Below are 24121 nucleotides of genomic sequence, written 5' to 3' on the forward strand. Positions count from 1 at the left end.
GACTAAGTTCCCTGCTGTGCTGAACACTCGTTCAGAGTACACACTGGAGGGTGGGCAGCTTAGGTATTGCAAAGCAAGTTTGTACATGGGTTTCAAAATGGCCTGCTTTTCTTCCTAGTAAGGAAAGGGACTGTCTGACATTTCCATATCAACTACCTCTTGAAAGTAATCCTCCACCATCCTTTGCATGTTTATACTCGTATTGGATCGAGTTATGGGCAAAGTGACACATTTTTTAGAAAAATCCTTTAAACCAGCCCAGATGTTAAATTGTTCTGGTCTGCCCCATGCGTCTTCCCTGCTTCTTTTTGGGAAATTTAATTTTTTACTAGCAGCAGCGGCTTGAGAAAGTGAAGGAGGACACGTTAAGCCGAGGCCCAGTTCAGTGGCCAACTTGCTGAGCAATAGCTTCTTGCAAAAGTTCACATCTCGCTCATTTACAAGTAAAGACTCAATGTAGGTTTTAAACCTTGGATCAAGCACAGTGGCCAAAACATACTGATACGAGTTCAAGATCTTAATAACTCGAGGATCATTGTGAAGCAAATTAAATACTTGATTGACAAGGCCAACATACTTTGCTGAATTGCTTGCTTTCAGCTCCTCCTTCATTTTCTCAAGCTGCTTTTCCAATAGTCTAATTAAAGGAATGACTTGGCTCAAACTAGCAGAGTCTGCACTCACCTCACACGTCACAACTTCAAATGGTTTCAGCACCTTGCACAGCACTGAAAGGATTCCCCACTGTGCAAGAGTGAAATACATCCCCCCTCCTTTCCCAATATGATATGGATATGATATGATCTTTTAAAATATTACAACTTCCTAGTTACTGTCATAAGCTTTAAGAACTAGCAGGAGAGGTCTTAACCTATAGCAGCCGCCTTTCCCTTATAGTTGGAAGCACTCAAAGGTACCCAGGACTTAACGCAATATAGTAAAAAACCTATGAGCAGGAACCTGTAGTATGGAGATAGTAGAAATGGGGTCAAGAGCACGCCCCCACATCCACTTAGGATGCAGCAATGATTTAATTACAGTCGGGCACCCTGGCTGCCTGCTACTAGTTGGGACGCAGCGGCAGTGTGAGGCATCCAGGTTATCCTGGTGTCAGAACGAGTACACCCTTTCCTGAGGACCACTGCTGCTGCAAGTCTCGGGCAGTCCCCTTTACCCCGGAGTTGGACGAAGCTTACCCTGGGGGGACTGATTCTCTATACAGTTCTCTATCTCTATCACATAGCGTAAATCATTAGCTCTCCATCTTTACATTTATTTTTTGCCAGTGTCAAAATCTGTCCTCTTTAATTTCTCAGAATGTGGACTTTCAATTGCACAGTCAAGATATGTTTTAGGCAACCAAATCTGCATCAATGTGAGCATTATACATGCTTACACGTGTGGGAAGGGCAACTATTGGCCTTTCTGAACTGTCTGTTTTGCATATTTCTTACACTTCACTAACAGAACATATAAATATTATTTACATACATTCCAATTTTATATGCATGGGTCTTGGGGACCACCTCCTCTGCAAGACTCAGGCAGTCCCCTCTCCTTAGCGGTTGGATGAAGTTAATATACCATAGATTGTAAACTTACAAGAAGGGCCCTCTTACTTCTCTGTCTTTATGTATTACCCAGAATTGTTTTATTGCTGTTTGTTCCCAATTGTAGAGCGCTATGGAATTTGCTGGCTCTATATAAATAAATGATGATGATGATGATAATAATATATACGAGTCCCTTGGTTTGATTCAGAAGGACAGTATTATGGCACAGAGCATTTAAGTTAAACTAGGCTGAGAAAGCCGTGTTCTTCTCTACTGATGAATGTTCTGTCCATCAAAAAATGTATTGTGTGCGTAGTGTTTTTATTATGGATGCAGGCCACCTTTGTCTCTCACACATTCATTTATTTATATAGCGGCAAGGTAAGGAAAGCCCTGCTCTTGGCTGTCACTGAAAGCTCTGGCAATGTATTGTGTGTGTAGTCTTTGAAATGTGTTATTATGGGTGCAGGACACCTTCGTCTCTCAACATCATCATTTATTTATATAGTGAAATCAAATTAGGTAGCTCTTGACAATTGGGTATCTACTGGTCTAAATATCTACTGATGCCTCTGTCCATCTAATGACATCTGATTGTTGCCACCTCTTCGCTCTCCATGGTGCATTCTGTGAAATGTTACAAATTTAGTGTCTGTTTAGCGTTTCAACATTTTTATCTCTTGCACCTTACACTAAATGTTTATGTTGTTTAGATTATCTAATGGGCTTGCTTCAGTTGGTGGCTTGGCAGATGATTTTTTTGCAGCCGCTGCAATATTCTACATGCGATTGTTGAATGTCGAAAATGCCCAGTAAATACTCTCAAAAGCAAATACCTTTTCTTAAATATAGATGTCACCGAATGACCCTTTCAAAATTGGCAAGTGTTGAAAGATAGAAAAGATTAGAATATAATAATATATAGTGTTTTTGTGTGGTGTGCAGCTACTAATAAACCTCACATGCAAACACCCTTTATTAATATGGATCTCACTAAATGACCCTTTAAATAGTGACAAATATTGAGAATTACAAAAGATTAGAATATAATATTAGACAGCGTTTTTTCAGGGTGTGAAACTGCTGCTGACTAACATGCAAACACTCAGTTTTTTTCAAATTTATTTCAGATGTCACTGCCCTACACAAGATTACTTTTACTAGAAAAACTTTAATTTTTAAAAGAAAGAAATCTATTTGTTTTTTGGATTCTGCTGTTAGTAGTCTTAAAGCAAAAGCACCCTGTTTTTCTCCACTAAATAATTATACTATTTAGTTCGGAACGATATCTAACTCAGTCTATATACTGTCTAGTAATATTATATATGCAATGCATTAACAACATCCAGTAGCCACTAGTCCAAGTAAACTCTCTCAAAGATTGAATTTCAAAGCAATTGATCAGCAAACTATTCTAGTCTAATTTCGAAAGAACTGCTAAAGAACTGATTTACAATAATGACATATTTCTATTGCTTTCTCTGTCCCTCTTTCATCCAAAATGCTTTTTTCAGAGCAGAGCACTGCAGCTAATCTCCTCCCTACATTCCTGGAAATTATGTTTTGTCTAAGATCCGAATTTGGTGCGTGAAACCAATACACAAATTTCAACCAATCTGAACCGTTCAACTCTACTTTATATGCTTAGATGTCATGGAATATTTTATTTTAGTTAAGATATACTACATTCTTTTGAAATAGGTATGTGAATAATAGATACAGATACACATGTATATTGTAACCCGCAAAGCCATGGATATTATATCATAGTACTATCATAAGAATATATATATACAGATATATTATTTACATAACCATAGATGTTAGATCACTGCAATTTAATATACACCAATCAGCCACAGCATTAAAACCACTGACAAGTGCCCCACAGCACTGAGGTCATGAGTTCGATTCCCGACCATGACCTTATCTGTGTGGAGTTTGTATGTTCTCCCTGTGTTTGCGTTGGTTTCCTCCGGGTGCTCCGTTTTCCTCCCACACTCCAAGAACACACTGGTAGGTTAATTGGCTGCTATTAAATTGCCCTTAGTCTCTCTCGGTCTGTGTGTGTGTATGTTAGGGGATTTAGATTGTAAGCTCTAATGGGGCAGGGACTGATGTGAATGAGTTCTCTGTACAGCGCTGCGGAATTAGTGGCACTATATAAATAATTAGATGATGATAATGATGATGATAAAGTGAAGTGAATAATGTTATTTATCTTGTTACAATGGCATCTGTCAAGGGATGTTGCATATTAGACAGCAAGTGAAGAGTCCGTTGATTCATTAGAAGCAGAAAAATGACAAGCATAACAATCTGGGCGACTTTGACAAGAGCCATATTGTGATGGCTAGACAACTGGATTAGAGTGTCTTCAAAACGCCAGGTCTTTTTGGTGTTCCCGGTATGGAGTGGTTAGTACCTACCAAAATTGGCTGAGAAAGGACAACTAGCAACATGGTTATCGGTGTCCATGGCTCAGTGATGCACGTGGGGAGCGAAGGCTAGCCCGTCTGGTCCAATTACACAGAAGAGCTACTGTAGCACAAATTACTGAAAAAGTTAATGCTGGCTATGATAGAAAGGTGTCAGGTGCATCGCAGCTTTATGCATATGGGGCTGCGTGGCCGTAGACCAATTGGAGTGTCCATGTTGACCTCTTTTAACAATCGAAAGCACCTACAATGGGCATGTGAGTGCCAGAACTGGACCATGGCGCAATGGAAGAAGGTAGCCTAGTCTGATGAATCACATTTTCTTTTACATCATGCAGATGGCTGGGTATGTGTGTGCCATATACCCTGGAAAGAGATGGCACCAGGATGCACTATGGGAAGAATGAATACCAGCAGAGACAGTGTGATACTCTGGGCAATGTTCTGCTGGGAAACCTCGGGCCCTGGCATTCATGTGGATTTTGCTTTGACATGTATCACCTACCTAAACCAACCAAGTACACACCCCTTTAAGGCAACGACATTCCCTGATGGCAATGGCCTCTTTCAGCAGAATATTGTGCCCTGCCACACTGCAAAAATTGTTCAGTAATAGTTTAAGTAACATGACAAAGAGTTCAAGGTGTTGAGTTGGTCTCCAAATTCCTCAGATCTCAATCCGATCTAGCATCTGTGTGATGTGCAGGAAAAACAAGTCTGAGCCATGGAGACCCCACCTCGCAACTTAAAGGATCTGCTGCTAACATCTTGATAAAAGATACCACAGGACACCTTCAGAGGTCTTGTAGATTCCATGTCTTAACAGGTCAGGTCACTGTTTTGGTGGCACGAGGGGGGACCTACACAAAATTAGGCAGGTGGTTTTACTGTTGTTGCTGTCTATGTGAAGGAATCACTGTGACAATTAGAAGATACTTCCTTTTATAAAATTATTTCGAAAGACACAACCACTGAATTTCAATTCAATTCTGTTGGCAGATATTAAAATGGGATAGCCTAATCCTACAGAATACAATAACATTAAATAATTACTCAATTGCTCCATTCAAGTCACCACAGCTGAGTAAATAAGCAATATATGGTAAATGTTTTGGGTGGAAAAAGAATGTCTGAGAAATATTGTGTTGAACGAGGGCATTTCCTAGGGGCAGTAAAATACAGCACCACTTGCTGTCTCTCTGCTCAGGGCCACATGCTTGTCTTGACTGACCTACAGCAATGCATCAAATAAACATTATAGTCTACCAAATTTTAATACTACTACCCTACCAAGTAACTCAATAGACCAAAATTATCTCTACTTTGCAGCTTGGAGATATTATGTGACTATACAAAAAAAATGTTAACCATGTATATGTAGTCTCTCGCCATCTCCTAAAAAGACTCTGCTCACAATCATTATCTACTTTCATTGGTGTGGTCACAACCTCTTTCAAGCTATATTTTTTCTAGATTAACTTTCTTACTATTGCCTGCTATTTAACGCTTATTTAACGCTTATTTTATTACACTTAGAGATATAGTTTCATAAACTAAACCAGCTAAAGTAATCTATAGATAATGTTGTAAACATTAATTGAGATTAGTACTTCCTTTGGATGCATGTGCAGATAGCAATGATCTCTAAAAACACATGATAAGTCTCTGGAGGTCATGTACGACTTGCACCGTAAAACACCTTGGCTTTGCATTGGTGCATCTAGATGGATTGCCCAGTGCACATTGTGATGCACATCTACACTCCTCAACAACAGTGAATAGCACTTAGGAATGCGGACTTTCAGAAAAATCGGTGAAAGTTCTCTATTCAAAAAGTTTTCACATCGTAGGCAAACCACCTCCTTTCAATTAAATAAATGTTTTCTATAAAATAATGCCCAGCTTAGTCATATTAATGGCTTAAATTAATAATTATAGGGCGGAATATGTTGACTATCTTAATAACACACTTTTGATTCAAAGGTTAGACAGATGACAGAAATTTTTCCTCACTGTATTTAAAGAAGGTCTGTATGCATTTTTTTCTAAACCTACATCTGCAGCATTTGTATAATGTATACAATATCCATAATCTTTCCATTGCGCATACACAGTAGCCAAGTAGCCAGTACTCTATCTAAACGCTCTGACAGACTGACACCCAATAGTAAACTATGTTAGCTGACTGAAACAGGAATAAGCTGCATTAAAAATAATCCCAGCTATTGTTCTCTTTGTAAAATTCCTTATTTCACCCTGTATAATGCTCTAGTCACTCTCTATAAGATATTTTAGAAGCAAAGCCTGCAAGCCACCTTCCTCCCTACACACTGTCTGTTCTAAAATGGCAGATGAGAGCAGGGGGAGGGCTATATCAAAATATTGATCCAAAACTCACAAGAGCTTTGGAGAAAGAAACTCCAAGAAATTACGTTTTGCCTCATTTTCAGATCCGATTTTGGCGCAAAGAATCGAGTTGCATTTCCTTTACACTCAGAGATATTCAGATTTCTCTGAATCTGAACTGTTCATCTCTTGTTTTTTTTACACTCTTTGGTTTTGCACTAGTATTACTTTTTTACGTATGCAACACTTTTCATCAACAATGTGTCGTTTTCAACGTAGATTAAAATTGGAGATAACTATTTACAGTTCACCCAAGAGGACTCAATTTAAAAACTTATAAAGGTGTAACAGGTCAGCTAATAGTAAAGCTAGGCATGAGAATAACTGCTACTAGGTTTCAGGGTCCAATGCTTAAAAACACCCCTTGATCCCACAAGATGATAGTTGAATTAATTGACTGCCTCATAAACGCTTCTTAAATACAGAGATTATCAGTAATAGGTGTGCTGGCACTGCCAATATTTCAAGAAATGCAAATTTTGTTTTTTTATGTTTCTTATAGAATGCCTCACAGACTAGGGTGACAGATTGTGTGTCCAAATTTGTCTTGAAAAGACAAATCACTTTAAACATTAAATATATTCTTTGTTTATCACTGAAATCCCGATTGATCTATAAATATTGATAAAACAATAGATTACATATTCCACTGTATATGAAGGTTTTTAACAGGATTGAGATCAAGATTGTGTAACATAACACAATTAAAAAGCATAGGTCAAATAATAATACATAACACAATAAAATAACAGATATTGTACTCTTTACCTCGAGGCCCATACACAGAGATCAGGTTGTCATCAGTCATGAAGTTAGGAGTAAGATGAATTAAATTGCCTTGCTTCCCACATGCTTCATATTGCTGAGTATATGGGTCATCTGCATATTTTAGGGAAGGACTTGCAATGATAATATCTGCCTAATAGTAGAAACAGAGATAAAAATGAATGTGTTACAAATATACTTTTACTCTTATATGCAGCCATCACCCCAACCCCCCCTCATTGTTTCTAAAATATAAATATATATATATATATATATATATATATATATATATTTATACACCTTTTCCTGACCTCCCGCAAATAAAATAGCTTTTTCAGCCGTATTTGCAACTACATCCCAGTTTGAATATGTACACAAATGCTCAAACGCATCCTTACCGTACATTGCCTACATGAGAACATCTCTTCTGTAACGCTTCGGTCCGGCAAATAGTATCTCTCTCGTTACCCGCATTTCATTCATCTGGAAACTGCTATGTTCCAGCATCAGACAAACTTCATTCATTTATTCAGCTACATTCAGTTCTGCACAGGTGCACCTCCCTCCTCTTGTCATTGGCTGAGCATTCCTGGAGCACTATTTAAACCTCCTGGATTCACCTGTCTGATGCCTGTTATTCAAGCTGACTTCCTGTAGCCTGTGGTTCTGGTTCCTGTTCTCCTTGTGGTTCTCTGCTATTCCAGCCTGCTCTCTGTTCATGGCCTATGCTGAACCATCGCTGCTCCAGTACCTATCTTGCCATCTCCAGTGTACTTCATCGCGACAGCTCCGGTTCTCTCATCGCTACCACTCAGAGCCACTACTACACCTGTGACTCATCAGCTGTTACTACGGGCAGGGCCGGATTTACCACTAGGCAACCTAGGCACCTAGGGCCTAGCGGCTCTCGGGGGCACAGCTGTGGGGGACAGAAGCAATTAAAAAAAAAAAATAATTCCCCCCCCCCCCGAGTCGGGGGAGGGGGGTCGGTTGCCGCGAGTCGGGGGAGGGGCTAGTGTGGTGGCTAGTCTCCTCTAGGATTATCATTTGTATGTGCCACACTTACTGATATATTTTCAAACAGAGGACACACCAACAACAGAGCGAGCAGCATTCCCGTTCTATTATCCAACTGAAAATAACTGAAATTAATGTCAGTGTGTATTAATGATCAGACTATCGGCAGATATGTAAATATCTATAGGTAGGAACACTAAATGTACTGATGAATTACATTTTCATTGTGATATAGGCTTTCATAGCTTTTTCAACATAATTGCAGTCTTAGGAATTCCTCAGAAACGTGTTCATGTTTGAGCTAACTAAACCAATGTAGGTAACTTGAGTCTTCCTGAACTACAATTTCCAGCATGTTCAATCTGTCAATGAGGAGTCATGTTACTGTTTTGAAAAGTCAGTGGTTGGCTAGTGTGGTGGCTAGTCTCCTCCCTCCCTCCTCTGTGTGGCCTGCTGTGTGTTACATGGGACGTGCACCACATGACAGGTGCCGTCCCATGTGTGAAGGGGATGAAGACTCCACAGCTCCTAGATGGAAAAAGGTAAGTCGGGGGAGGGGTGGGGTAGTATATTAATAGTGTGTGTGTGTGTGTGTGTGTGTCCACTGTCTGTGTGTATTGTGTGTGTGTGTGTGAGGGGCCACTGTGTCCGTGTATTATGTGTGTGTGAGGGGCCACTGCGTGCGTGTATTATGTGTGTGTGTGTGTAAGGGGCCACTGCGTGAGTGTATTGTGTGTGTGTGTGTGTGTGTGTGAGGGGCCACTGCGTGCGTGTATTATGTGTAGAGATGGTCACTGACCCCCATGTTTTGGTTTTGGATTCGGTTTTGGATCTGGATTACCGTCGTGTTTTGATTTTGGTTTTGGTTTTGCAAAACCGCCATTGCGTGTTTTGGTTTTGGTTTTATTTTGCTATTTTGTTGGAAAATCAATGTTTTTGGCCTAAAATAACCTAATTTAGTGCTCCAACTGTTTTATAGATAAGTAATCTAATTGTAGAGGTAATAAATCATCCAAAAAACAGTTTAATTCCTGGTAGGTAGGCCTTCATTTATTCTACACACAAAACAGATTGTTTTCCTCTCCATCTATGCATATTGGCAATGCAGCCATCATCTTTGGATGTATATTACACCCTACACTTATAGTTAAATATATAAATAAATGGAAAAAGGCAGTTTGCTTTCTGTCTCTATAGGCCCCCCTCCACTTGTTTAAAAAACCAAAAAATTCAGCCGTTATAGACTGTACATTATTAATTGAAATGGACAAAGCCAGTTTGGTTTCTGGCTCTCTAGCCCCCCTCCACTTGTCAAAAATACAAAAAAATTCAGCCGTTATAGACTGTATAATATTAATTTAAATGGACAAAGGCAGTTTGGTTTCTGGCTCTCTAGGCCCCCCTCCACTTGTCGAAAATACAAAAAATTCAGCCGTTATAGACTGTACAATATTAAGAGAAATGGACAAAGCCAGTTTGGGGTCACTCTGTCTATGACACCCTACCCTTAAAGAGAAATTGCCCAAACAGCAGCCTTTCAAGACGGTACATGATATGGAAATGCCACAAGTCCCTTTCTTCTTTGGGGGTAGATTGCACCCTACACTTACATAGAAAGTTTTAAAAAGATGTTATCGTCATCATCTTCAGCTTCATCCTCACCCTCATCAGTGTGTACGTCATCATCACAGACTATCAATTCATCGCTGCTTGAATCCGCCATTAGAGAACAGTCAGTGCTTGGATGTCTTGGATGGTGAAGGCCTTCCTCGTGGAAGATGTAGTTCATTTTTATAAACATCATTGTGTCCACATTTTTGGGAAGTAACCTTCTACGGCGATCACTGACTAAGTTCCCTGCTGTGCTGAACACTCGTTCAGAGTACACACTGGAGGGTGGGCAGCTTAGATATTGCAAAGCAAGTTTGTACATGGGTTTCCAAATGGCCTGCTTTTCTTCCCAGTAAGGAAAGGGACTGTCTGACATTTCCATATCAACTACCTCTTGAAAGTAATCCTCCACCATCCTTTGCATGTTTATACTCGTATTGGATAGAGTTATGGGCAAAATGACACTTTTTGAAAAATCCTTCAAACCAGCTCAGGGGGTAAATGTATGAACATGCGGGTTCTTCAACACCCGCGTGTTCAGCGTATTCGGCGATTAAATTTCAAGCAGCGCTGCATTGTTTCCCTTTACAATGCAGCGCCGCTTGAAATTTAATCGCCGAACACGCGGGTGTTGAAGAACCCGCATGTTCATACATTTACCCCCAGATGTTAAATTGTTCTAGTCTGCCCCCTGCGTCTTCCCTGCTTCTTTTTGTGAAAATAAATTTTATACGAGCAGCAGCAGCTTGAGAAAGTGAAGGAGAACACGTTGTCAAGCCGAGGCCCAGTTCAGCGGCCAACTTGCTGAGCAATAGCTCCTTGCAAAAGTTCACATCTCGCTCATTTACAAGTAAAGACTCAATGTAGGTTTTAAACCTTGGATCAAGCAAAGTGGCCAAAATGTACCGATCCGAGTTCAAGATCTTAATAACCTGAGGATCATTGTGAAGCGAATTAAGTACTTAATTGACAAGGCCAACATACTTTACTTTGCTTGCTTTCAGCTTTTCCTTCATTTTCTCAAGCTGCTTTTCCAATAGTCTAATTAAAGAAATGACTTGGCTCAAACTAGCAGAGTCTGCACTCACCTCACAAGTCACAACTTCAAATGGTTTCAGCACCTTGCACAGGACTGAAAGGATTCCCCACTGTGCAAGAGTGAAATACATCCCCATTCCTTTCCCAATGTCATGGCTTGTGCAATATGCTTGGATGGCTTTGCGCTGTTCCTCCATCCTCTGAAGCATGTACAGGGTGGAATTCCACCTAGTTACCACCTCTTGCTTAAGTTGGTGGCATGGCAAGTTAAACTGCTCTTGGAGCTGCTGTAGTCTCCTACATGCTGTGGCTGAAATGCCCTGAAATTTTACGTGCCAACGAAAGCATTTCCTGCACCTCACGGTTATTTCGTTGGAAGCTCTGCACCACCAAGTTGATTGTGTGAGCAAAAGAGGGAATATGTTGGAAATCACCCAGCTGTATCGCTCGCACTATTTTGTTGGCGTTATCAGAAATGACATACCCTGGGGAGAGTCTGAGTGGTATAAGCCATGCATCAATCACATCTCTCAGTTTGCATAACAAATTGTCAGCTGTATGCCTGTTAGTGAAGCCGGTGATACAAAGAGTGGCCTGCCTGTGACAAATGTTACGTAGTGGTGTACATGCTGCTGCTGTTCCTGCTGGTGAAGGTGAACGACCAACCCAGTGGGCTGTCACAGTCATATAGTCTTTGGTTTGGGCACTTACACTTGTCCACATATCTGTGGTTAAGTGGACAGTGGGCAGAATGGCATTTTTCAGGGCAATCTCTACATTTTTACACACTTTTAGGTATAGATGTGGAATTGCTTTACGGGAGAAATGGTGTCGCAATGGAATTCTGTAACGCGGACACAAAACCTCAATTAACTGTGAAAATCCAGCTGCGCTTATTGTGGAGATTGGACGCAGATCTAACACTAAAATTGCAGCCATGGCGTCTGTGATTCGCTTGGCGACTGGGTGACTGCTGTCATATTTGCTTCCCCTCGCAAATGATTGTTTCACAGTTAATTGCTGAAATGTAGGACTGCTCATTTTCTTGACCTGCCTCTGGGATGACTATTCACCCCCAGCAACAGCAAAAGCAGCAGCAGTGGGACTAACGCTTTCTTCAGAGGAATCAATAATAGTGCAGCAGTCATCCAGCTTTAAGTGGGATGCCGGGCTAACTCCGAGCACTACTGGGGATATTGATGAGGATGGTGTGGTGGGTGTATTTTGTAGCCGTCGGGATGTTGGTGAGCGGAGGGTCTTAGCTGATGAAGGAGTGCTTATATTTTTTTGGGAAGAACTTTCAGCTTTTCCCAACACTTTGTCATGAACTCTCGTTAAATGGCGTAACATAGACGAGGTTCCGAGATGGTTAAGGTCCCTCCCTCGACTGACTGTGGCTTGACATACACTACAAATGGCTATACAATTGTTGTCTGGATTTGGGTAGAAATAATTTAACACATAAGAAGTGGATTTTTTTGTTTTATGCCCAGGCATGACAATGGCCTCTTTCTTGTCACGTGCCAGAACTGCTGCCACTGGTGCACTGGTACACAAACAACCTCATCCTCACCAACATCCTTATTAGCGCCCTTGTCGCCTACACAAATCTCCCCCTCATCCTCTTCTAATTCTAAAGTGGCATCCTCAATTTGGGTATCACCGGCTACACTTGGGCTATTAAGGCACACATCAGCAGAATGCTCACGATTAGACATCCCACTGTTGGATGGAATCTCCACAGGGATTGTTGTCATTTGTGAATCAGAGCAAACATTATCCTCTAATGCCTTACTGTTATCTTGCAGCTCGGCTTTGACGCGTAACAGTAGTTGTGCACCAATTGTAGGATCGGTAACTTTTTGGGATCTGCCACTAATAGCCAAAAGTGAAGGCCTCATTCTCTCTTTGCCACTGCGTGTGTAGAATGGCATGTTGGCAATTTTTTTTTTTTCGGCACTTAACTTTTGTTCCGTAACACTTCTTTTTCGCTTCAACACAGTAAATTATTTTTTTGTTTTTGTTTTTTGGACTGATTTCAAAACACTCTGTAGTTTGACATCGCCTTTCCCAGATGACGTACTGGGAACACTAACATCAGGACTGGTGACAGAACCTGGTTGCTCATTCTGATCATATGTGGACTGCTTTGAACCCACTCTGAGTGCAAAGCACTTGTAGTAATAAAAATTATTTGGTAAGATACTGCTGACAAATATGACTTTTGACAGCCAGAAATATTTATGCACAATTATGGGGGACACCCCAAAAGCACTGGGGAGTGCTAAAAATTATTTGGTAGATACTGCTGACAGATATGACTTTTGACAGCCAGAAATATTTATGCACAATTATGGGGGACACCCCAAAAGCACTGGGGAGTGCAAAAAATATTTTGGTAGATACTGCTGACAGATATGACTTTTGACAGCCAGAAATATTTATGCACAATTATGGGGGACACCCCAAAAGCACTGGGGAGTGCTAAAAATTATTTGGTAGATACTGCTGACAGATATGACTTTTGACAGCCAGAAATATTTATGCACAATTATGGGGGACACCCCAAAAGCACTAAGGAGTGCTAAAAATTATTTGGTAGATACTGCTGACAGATAGTAATTTTGACAGACAGAAATATTTATGCACAATTATGGGGGACACCCCAAAAGCACTTGGGAGTGCTAAAAATTATTTGGTAGATACTGCTGACAGATATGACTTTTGACAGCCAGAAATATTTATGCACAATTATGGGGGACACCCCAAAAGCACTGGGGAGTGCAAAATATTACAAAAATAAAATAAACCTCTATCCTCCTCTCTTCTCTAGCGATTTTTGTTACAGCAATTGGAATAAGAATATTGTATTCTCTGTCCCTGCTCTAATCAGCCTGTGACTACACCCTGCTCTCTCCCTCTGTCAAATGGCGATGGATTGCTGTGGAGGCGTGTGTTTATAATCTTGAAGTATCGCGAGAACCGAGCCTCAAGATCCGACGACGTCTCGATGACGTTCGGCCTCGATTTAGAATCTGAACGGGCGGGAGAGTACCGAGCTTCTCAGCTCGGTACTCGGATACCCAAAGTTCGGGTGGGTTCGGTTCTCGGGGAACCAGAACCGCCCATCTCTAATTATGTGTGTGTGAGGGGCCACTGCGTGCGTGTATTATGTGTGTGTGTGGGGCCAGTGTGTGTATGTATTATGTATGTGAGGGGCCACTGTGTGTGTGTATTGTGTGTGTGTGAGGGGCCACTGTGTGTGTGAAGGGGGGCCCAAACCGATATCTTGCCTAGGGCCCCATGAGGTGTAAATTCGGCTCTGACACGGGTTACCTCCGTTTCTTCAGTTTGCTCTCAGTCTCCTGCTGTGTTGAACTATTACTGCTACAGCACTGCTACTACCATCTCCAGTGTGCTTCATCGTGACAGCTTCAGTTCCCTCATCGCTACCACTCAGAGCCGCTACTACTCCTGTGACTCATCAGCTGTTACTACGAGTTACCTCTGCTACTTCAGTCTGCTCTTAGTCTCCGGCATGTTGAACTATCGCTGCTCCAGTACTGTTATTACCAACTCAACTGTACTTCATCGTGATAGCTCCAGTTCTCTCACCGCCACCACTCAGAGCCGCTACTACTATTGTGACTCATCAGCGGTTACTACGAGTTACCTTCACCATATCAGTTTACTCTCAGTCTCCTGCTGTACTGAACTATTGCTGATCCAGTATTACTATACCATCTCTGATGTACTTCATCATGACAGCTCCAGTTCTCTAACCGCTATCACTGTGAGCCATAACTGCCTTGGTGACTCATCGGCTGTTTCCCTAAGCTACCTCTGCTTTCATGTGTGTGCTCAGCATAACTCCAGCACTGTACTCCCGCTGTTCCAGTATCTCTACCAATCACTCCTGGATACACCATTGTGACAGCTTTTGCTCTTTCCCTGTTATACCACAGGACATCCGTTCTCCTAGTGCCCTCGTGTGTTCCTGTTCCCATACCATATACCTGTGGGTTCTAGTCTCTACCCGCTTCGCCTGGCTCTTCCACACTGTTCTGCTGTTCACAAGTCTGAAGAGCCACAGCTACATACATTCACTTTCGCAACATGAACAGTGTGAAAAACCGCAATACATCACACTAATTGGGCCCAAAGTCTGTATATATAACATAATCACAGAGCAGCATTAATTATTTATTTGATTATTTCTGGATAACAGGTTTTTGTTTTTCCTTCACACTATTTTCACATTAAAGTTTGGATTAAAAAAAACAATGTCATTTTTTGTGCATAAGTACTAAGGTCTACTACAATAAATACCTCTACTTTGTACTTAGTCTGCTCCCATTTTTTCAATTATGCAATTCTCTGTCGTACTTTACTGTACCTTATCATATGTTTCTGTTTTGGGCACTGTGTATGTTCCAGACCAACTAAAGGGAAGTAAAATTTTCACATTCTGTATGTAGAGTCTTTTCTTTGTAGCATCAAATAAATAACCTGTAGCTTCTTTCACCATATCCTACAAAGAGAGAAATTGTTAAATGCACTAAAAACTAAAACATATATTTTCTTTTGCGTTGCAATATAACATTTGTATACTACATTTTATTACCTATGGATTCAACATTATTAGAGAATATATGTTTATTCAAAGATGCTGATCATTCAATAAATTAAAAGTTGATTTTTCATTTTAGGAACGTTAGAAAAGGATATCAGCATCTATGTAGTCGGTCAGCAATTTCCATGTATCCCTAGTTTTGAACTATGCAAAGATTGTTGTTTATCATGTGTTGAATAAGAATCTTTTCAGTTGTATAGATGGAGTCCTGATCAGTACATTAAAATTCATCAGAAATGCATGGGAACCTTTCATGCACTGTTCATGCACTTAATCTGACTAAATTAATTAAATTGATTCCAACAAGTGTGCACTCCCACCTGTCATTACCGCAGTATAGCAAACTATTTTGCTCCCTACACTCATAAACATCTTTGCATGTAAAGGCTTATATAGAGGCAACATAAATTTGGAAGGCAGACAAGAAACTTTAAAATCAAAAATTAACCATTATTTTTTTATCTTTATTGGTCATTTGATGCTCACACATTACACAGAACAGGGGCATTTAAATTACAAAAGATAAATAATCTGTTCACTATATGTGGGCCTCAGCATAAGCCAGGAGAATGTAGAGTTGTGTTCACTGTACTCTATAGAGTTGGGGCTGTAAACAATAGGATTCAGATCACTGAATTTAACAGTCACACATCTTGTGTGGCTTATGGAGTAAAGTAAATAAATTAACTCCTTATTTTTTTAAACAGGGGCAAGAAATTAGTTTGGCATGCCTTTGTACCGCGTTGGTGATCACTATCTTGGACTATGAACAACTGAAACAAAGCCAAGGTGTTAGCTGACCTTTAACCGTTTAGTTGTCGCAGGTGAAAATGTGTTTTAATGCAATACATGGGATCCTTATTTTATGATCCAAACTCAACTTCCTTTCCTTCCAATTGTCAATTTGCTTCCATGACAGAACAAGTAACACTAGAAAATAATTATTTTTATATGTCTAGATATTAATTTTACAGTCAATTGATCTCTAAAGCGTGTGAACTTATTAATGAAGTGGAATGCTAACAATTAGTATCAACTGATGTACTTTCTGTTAAGTTTCAGGAACAGGAAAACATACGGCAAGACAGATTTCATTTTAGACAGTCACACACCTATATGTCATATACCTTATTCTTAAAAGTCACAATTATCAAAACTTTCAAAACTAACAATACAATAAATTGACTTTGCAGATTGACTTTGCAGTGGAGGTAGTCGATGATGGGTTCCACTGAATGGTTATAACTGTGAAGATCTATAAAACAGGTCCATATATACATTATTAGGAACTGCAGTCTACAGTATGTGTCTAGCAACTATCAGGAAAATAGTGCAGGAGGAGCTGATAATGTTTTCTTACTATTTGGTTTTTATGTTCTTCTGCAGAATTTGTGAAAATTTATGTAGCAAGAATATTAAGACAAATCTTTCTACGTTGAGTCCACCAAATATTGCATACATTTACACTAACAGTTCAGATAAGTTTAGTCTTACCTTAATCTTCTCAACAAGGGTGAGATCTTCTCCTACACGAGGATTAATTGCAATAACAATATCTTCATAACCTCCATTGGTAAGCTTCACCATAGAACTCTTACTTATTGTGAAGACTTGAAACACTAAAACTAATACAAAGATGTTTCTTAGTGCCATTGTAATCTGTTATTGACTCAAAATGTTACCTCATTGCATGAGTTGGATAATTTTACATGTGCTTATATATCTTAGGATAAGTCCCTTATCAGAATATGTGTTTGAACTTTGTTTCTGATATTTGAGGCTGACAACAGCTATCTCAGGACAACACAGTAATTATCTGATCAAATGTAGAAATGCAAAGTATTTTTTTCTTTGGTTTCCTCATTGTACTCCATCAAGGTTAGGAATAGCAATTTCTAAGTTTATGGGGCAGATTCAATAAGCCGTGAGGTGACACAATGTGTTTCTGGAACAGTCCACAGGAACATTGCATCTGAGTTTTTACTAAAACCTCCGTTCTATTTCCCTCGCGTCCCTCACACATGCGATGTCCGGCAGCTCCTCGTGGCTATTTAATTATGTCCTGAATGTATCATTTGGGATGTGTAATGCACCATTGCTGTCCAGCCCAGGTGAATTACAATTCTACATATGGTTTCTAAAGTGCTTTCACAAGTCTCTGATTTTAAAAGTGATTTGCCATATTTTCACTTTATTGGTGTATGTTTGACATATAGAGGTAAAATTCTCACAGTAATGGAAATTATCCACACTTACATTAACAACACACAATGATCAGATTTACTAAGCTACTGTTGTTGAAACCGCCAGCAAAACAACCAAAACAAAAGTGGTGGCTGTGAGCCGTGAGATTGGTCAAACTGTATGCTGTTTCAACTATCTTGCAATTCAGGACATCTTTTTTCTGGCGGTTTTGATTATATCACTGGTTTTATATCTCTAGTTTTGACTAGAGATGCTCACTGACCCCCGTGTTTTGGTTTTGGTTTTGGTTTTAGATCTGGACTACCTTCGGGTTTTGGTTTTGATTTTGGCAAAACCACCCTTGCGTGTTTTGGTTTTGGTTTTGTTTGATTTTGCTTTGCAATTTTGTTTAAAAATCATTTTTTTGGGGCATAAAATAACCTAATTTAGTGCTCCACCTGTTTCTTTGATAAGTAATGTAATTGTAAAGCTAATAAATTATGAAAAAGCTGTTTAATTCCTGGTAGGCCGTCATTAATTCTACACACAAACCAGATTGTCTTTCTCTCCATCTCTGCATATTGGCAATGCAGCCATTGTCTTTGGGTGTATATTACACCCTACACTTATAGCTAAATATATAAAGAAATGGACAAAGGCAGTTTGGTTTCTGTCTCTCTAGGCCCCCCTCCACTTGTAGAAAATACAAAAAAATTCAGCCATTATAGACTGTACAATATAAATAGAAATGGACAAAGGCAGTTTGCTTTCTGTCTCTATAGGCCCCCATCCACTTGTAGAAAATACTAAAAAATTCAGCCGTTATAGACTGTACAATATAAATTGAAATGGAAAAAGGCAGTTTGGTTTCTGTCTCTATAGGCTTCCCTCCAGTTGTAGAAAATACTAAAAAATTCAACCATTATAGACTGTACAATATAAATTCAAATGGACAAAGGCAGTTTGGTTTCTGTCTTTGTAGGTCCCCCTCCACTTGTAGAAAACAGTAAAAAATGCAGCCATTATAGACCGTACAATATTAATTGAAATGGACAAAGCCAGTTTGGGGGTCAGTCTGTGTATGACACCCTACCCTTATTGAGAAATTGCCAAAACAGCAGCCTTTCAAGACGGTACGTGATATAGAAATGCCCCAAGTCCCTTTTCTATTTGGGGGTAGATTCCACCCTACACTTACATAGAAAGTTTTAAAAAGATGTTATCGTCATCATCTTCAGCTTCATCCTCACCCTCATCAGTGTGTACGTCATCCTCACAGACTATCAATTCATCGCCGCTTGAATCCGCCATTAGAGAACAGTCAGTGCTTGGATGTCTTTGATGGTGAAGGCCTTCCACTTGGAAGATGTAGTTCATTTTTATAAACATAATTTTCTCCACATTTTTTGGAAGTAACCTTCTAAGGCGATCACTGACTAGGTTCCCGGCTGTGCTGAATACTCATTCAGAGTACACACTGGAGGGTGGGCAGCTTAGGTATTGCAAAGCAAGTTTGTACATGGGTTTCCAAATGGCCTGCTTTTCTTCTCAGTAAGGAAAGGGACTGTCTGACATTTCCATATCAATTACCTCTTGAAAATAATCCTCCACCATCATTTGCATGTCAATACTCGGATTGAATGGAGTTATGGGCAAGGTCACAAATTGTTTTGAAAAATCCTTCAAACCAGCCCAGATGTTAAACTGTTGTGGTCTGCCCCCTGCGTCTTCCCTGCTTCTTTTTGGAAAATTTAAATAATTACAAGCAGCAGCTGCTTCAGAAACTGAAGGAGGACACGTCGTCAAGCCAAGGCCCAGTTAAGCGGACAACTTGCTAAGCAATAGCTCCTTGCAAAAGTTCACATCTCGCTCATTTTGAAGCAAAGACTCAATGTAGGTCTTAAACCTTGGATCAAGCACAGTGGTCAAAACGTAGTGATCCGAGTTCATTGTGAAGCGAATTAAGTACTTGATCTACAAGGCCAGCATACTTTGCAGAATTGCTTGCTTTCATCTCCTCCTTCAGTTTCTCAAGCTGCTTTTCCAATAGTCTAATTAAAGGAATGACTTGGCTCAAGCTAGCAGAGTCTGCACTCACTTCACACGTCACAACTTCAAATGGTTTTAAAACCTTGCACAGCACTGAAAGGATTCCCCACTGTGCAAGAGTGAAATACATCCCCCCTCCTTTCCCAATGTCATGGCTTGTGCAATACGCTTGGATGGCTTTGCGCCGTTCCTCCATCCTCTGAAGCATGTACAGGGTGGAATTCCACCTATATAACATCTCTTGCTCAAGTTGGTGGCAGGGAAAGTTAAACTGTTCTTGTAGCTGCTGCAATTCCCTACATGCTGTGGCAGAATGCTTGAAATGGCCTGAAATTTTACGGGCCAAAGAAAGCATCTCCTGCACCTCATGGTTATTTCTTAGGAAGCTCTGTACCACAAAGTTGATGGTGTGAGCAAAGCAGGGAATGTGATGGAATTCACCCAGCAGTAATGCTCGCACTATATTGTTGGCGTTATCAAAAATTACATATTCTTGGGAGAGTCCAAGTGGTATAAGCCATGTATCAATCACATCTCTTAGTTTTTGTAACAAATTGTCAGCTGTATGCCTGTTAGTGAAGCCGGTGATACAAAAAGTGGCCTGCCTGTGACAAATGTTACGTAGTGTTGTACATGCTGCTGCTGTTCCTGCTGGTGAAGGCGAATGACCAACCCAGTGGGTTGTCACAGTCATATAGTCTTTGGTTTGCACACTTCCACTTGTCCACATATCTGTGGTTAACTGGACAGTGGGCAGTATGGCATTTTTCAGCGCAATCTCTACATTTTTACACACTTTTTGGTAGAGTTGTGGAATAGCTTTACAGGAAAAATGGTGTCACGATGGAATTCTGTAATGCGGATACAAAGCCTCAATTAACTGTGAAAAACCAGCTGCGTTTATTGTGGATATTAGACGCAGATCTAACACTAACATGGTAGCCATGGCGTCTGTGATTCGCTTGGCGACTGGGTGACTGCTGTCATATTTGCTTCCCCTCGCAAATGATTGTTTCACAGTTAATTGCTGAAATGTAGGACTGCTCATTTTCTTGGTCTTCCTCTGGGATGACGATTCACCCCCAGCAGCAGCAACAACAGCAGCAGTAGGACTGACGCTTTCTTCAGAGGAATCAATTATAGTGCAGGAGTCATCCAGCCTTACTAAGTGGGATGCAGGGCTAACTCCGAGCACTATTGAGGATATTGATGAGGATGGTGTTGTGGGTGTATTTTGTAGCCATCGGGATGTAGGTGACTGAAGGGTCCTAGCTGATGATGGAGTGCTTGTAACTTTTATGGAAGAACTTTCAGCTTTTTCCAACACTTGCCATGAACTCTCGTCAAATGGCGTAACATAGATGAGGTTCCAAGATGGTTAAGGTCCCTCCCTCGACTGACTGTGGCATTACATACACTACAAATGGCTATACAACTGCTGTCTGGATTTGGGTGGAATTAATTCCACACATAAGAAGTGGATTTTTTTGTTTTATGCCCAGGCACGACAATGGCCTTTTTCTTGTCACGTGCCAGAAATGCTGCCACTGGTGCAGGACTTACACAAACAACCTCATCCTCATCAACATCCTCATTAGCGCCCTCGTCGCCTACACAAATCTCCCCCTCATCCCCTTCTAATTCCAAAGTGGCATCCTCAATTTGTGTATCACCGGCTACACTCGGGCTGTTCAGGCACATATCAGCAGAACTGCTGGAAGGACCCTTCTTTATGGGTTACACAAACAGAATGCTCACGATTAGACATACCACTGGTGGATGGACTCTACAGGGATTGGTGTCATTTCTGATTCAGAGCATACATTATCCTCTAATGCCTTACTGTTTTCTTGCAGCTCGGCTTTCACACGTAACAGTAGATATGCACCACTTTTAGAATCCAAATTACTTGGTCTTGCTTGGTCACAAGTGACCGAACATTTTTTGATCTGCCACTAATAGAGAAAGGCGAAGGCCTCATTCTTTCTTTGCCACTGCGTGTGTAGAATGGCATGTTGGTAATTTTTTTTTTTTATCGGCAGTTAACTTTTCCTCAGGTACACTTCTTTTTCGCTTCAACACGGTAAATATTTTTTGGGTGTGTGTTTTTTTCCCTGATGTAAAAAGACTATGTACTTTTACATAGGCTTTACCAGATGACATACTGGGAACATTACCATCAGAACTGGTGCCAGCACCTGCTTGCTGATTCTGCTCATATGTGGACTGCTTTGAATCCATTGTAATGAGCCCATACCACGTGTAGTACAAAATATTGTATTAGATAATGCTGCTAAATATTACTTTTGGCAGCCAAAAAAATTAGTGTTTAACACTGGGAAATATGGGACACCCCAAAGCACTTGTAGTGCAAAATATTGTATTAGATACTGCTGCTAAATATGACTTTTGGCAGCCAGAAAAATTATTGTATCACACTGGGGAATATGGGACACCCCAAAGCACTTGTAGTTCAAAATATTGAAAAAAAAAAAAGCCTCCTCTAACAATTGCTAATAGAATTGGTATCAGAATTGCAATAATAATTGAAAGAATAAAGTATACAATTATTGCTCTGTCCCCTCTGTCTAATACAGCCTGTGACCTAAACCTGCTCTCCTCTCCCTCTGCCATATGGCGATAGATTGCTGTGGAGGCGGGTATTTATGCATTTCAAATAACGCGAGAACCGAGCCCCGACATCCGACAACGGTACTCGGCTCGGTACTCGGATAGGCAAAGTTCGGGTGGGTTCGGATCTCCGGGTACCGAGTCCGCCCATCTCTAGTTTTGACTAACCCTGTTTTCAATCTGCCACACATTGCTAGCCATTTAACATCCCAATCTCAAACCACCCTACAGTTAATGTGGATGTAAATGTTTTGCAGCAATAAACCACCGGCGATGTGAAACTATTTAAACCCGGTATCCAAACATGATTTTTAGTAAATCTACCTCTTAGATCACTTATAGCAACAATTTGTGAAAAGCACACTCCAACAGATATGACTCATCGGCAATGAAGAATATGTTTCATGAAATGCTATGTAAGTTCTATAGCTTAGTGCTGGCTAAGCTTCCATGGCAATTGACTTTGTGTCAGCTCAGAGTCCGGACAGGAAGCTTGATATAGGTATGTTTTTTTTCCTTAGTATCGTCTCCCCTATCTCCCTTTTCTTTTATTGCTGCTTTTGAATTGATTATTATTATTATTACTAGCCTCCACTTAAAACCTAAGATTACATTTCAAAGCAATTCTTCTATTTTACTATATTTGTTATCTTGTTTTCTTACTATTTTAATTTTTTTGTTTCCTCATGTATTTTGTTCTAACTATATGCATGTATGTTGTAAGATTTTTATTTGCGTGTAAAATAATAAATAAATATATAAACAAACTTAATACTTGCTTCATTGCATTTTACGTACAAAATATCCAGAAGTTTACTGATCCACATACTATTTTTTCCAGCAGTATAGGTTTTCTGGATGCCATAAAGGGCTCACCGTGTATGTTCCGTAAACCTTACATCAACCTTATAATTCTAAACCTTTGCAGGCAAATAAACACACGGAGACTTGTATAAGTTATTAAAAATTGCCAGAACTTTTATTATGATTTTAATTTTAACTAGACCTATGGTGGCGGAGAAAGGGCACTGCGAAACAACTCTCAAGCTGACAAACACTATCACGTGTGGACTGTCGCAAACCGCCGTACGTCCACCACCACGGGGAACAAATCCCAACATAACTTTTGCGCTGAGTTGGCGTCAGAGTGACTGCCCCTTTTAAAACTCACACTGCCCTCCCTCACCGAGTCGAACAGGGACCCTCCTCACCGAAGGGCCAAAAAGGGAGTTACTGGTGCCTCAACGGGGGGCAGTGACCTACGACAACTACCAGTGCGCCCACAAATCAGCCGCTGAACGCAGTGCCTTCCTACCGCAACATAACCGGACATATTCTACCAAAGGAGTGGGTGGGTGGGATCTCGTGCTGTGGAATGAACCAAAACAGGAAGTGCAGCCTCCTATATCAATCAAGGTCCCTCCCACTGGATTACACATTGGTCGGGCCAACCCATGTTAACACCTTCAGGTATTTGTACAGCTTACTACAAACCCTGTCGCCCTTTAAGTGCATTCGTCCTATTCAGCCTCATTTGTCATAAAGGGCTCACCGTGTATGTTCCGTAAACCTTACATCAACCTTATAATTCTAAACCTTTGCATGCAAATAAACACACAGAGACTTGTATAAGTTATTAAAAATTGCCAGAACTTTTATTATGATTTTAATTTTAACTAGACCTATGGTGGCGGAGAAAGGGCACTGCGAAAGAACTCTCAAGCTGACAAACACTATCACGTGTGGACTGGCGCAAACCACCATACGTCCACCACCACGGGGAACAAATCCCAACA

At 40.5% G+C, this 24121-nt stretch overlaps 1 protein-coding gene across 1 annotated transcript in view; it reads right to left on the reverse strand.

Moving 5' to 3' along the window:
• Positions 1-17114, reverse strand: part of LOC142100057 (calcium-activated chloride channel regulator 1-like) — a 77373-nt gene extending 60259 nt beyond the window's left edge. Inside the window, exons 1-3 of the mRNA XM_075184045.1 lie at positions 16956-17114; positions 15225-15359; positions 7166-7316 (exon numbers count right to left, since the gene is read on the reverse strand). Of these exons, the coding sequence (XP_075040146.1) occupies positions 7166-7316; positions 15225-15359; positions 16956-17114 (445 nt within the window). The remainder of the gene's footprint in view (positions 1-7165; positions 7317-15224; positions 15360-16955) is intronic.
• Positions 17115-24121: the final 7007 nt, after the last annotated feature.

The sequence above is a fragment of the Mixophyes fleayi genome, chromosome 8 (genome assembly GCF_038048845.1).
Source record: "Mixophyes fleayi isolate aMixFle1 chromosome 8, aMixFle1.hap1, whole genome shotgun sequence".
Classification (NCBI taxonomy): domain Eukaryota; kingdom Metazoa; phylum Chordata; class Amphibia; order Anura; family Limnodynastidae; genus Mixophyes; species Mixophyes fleayi.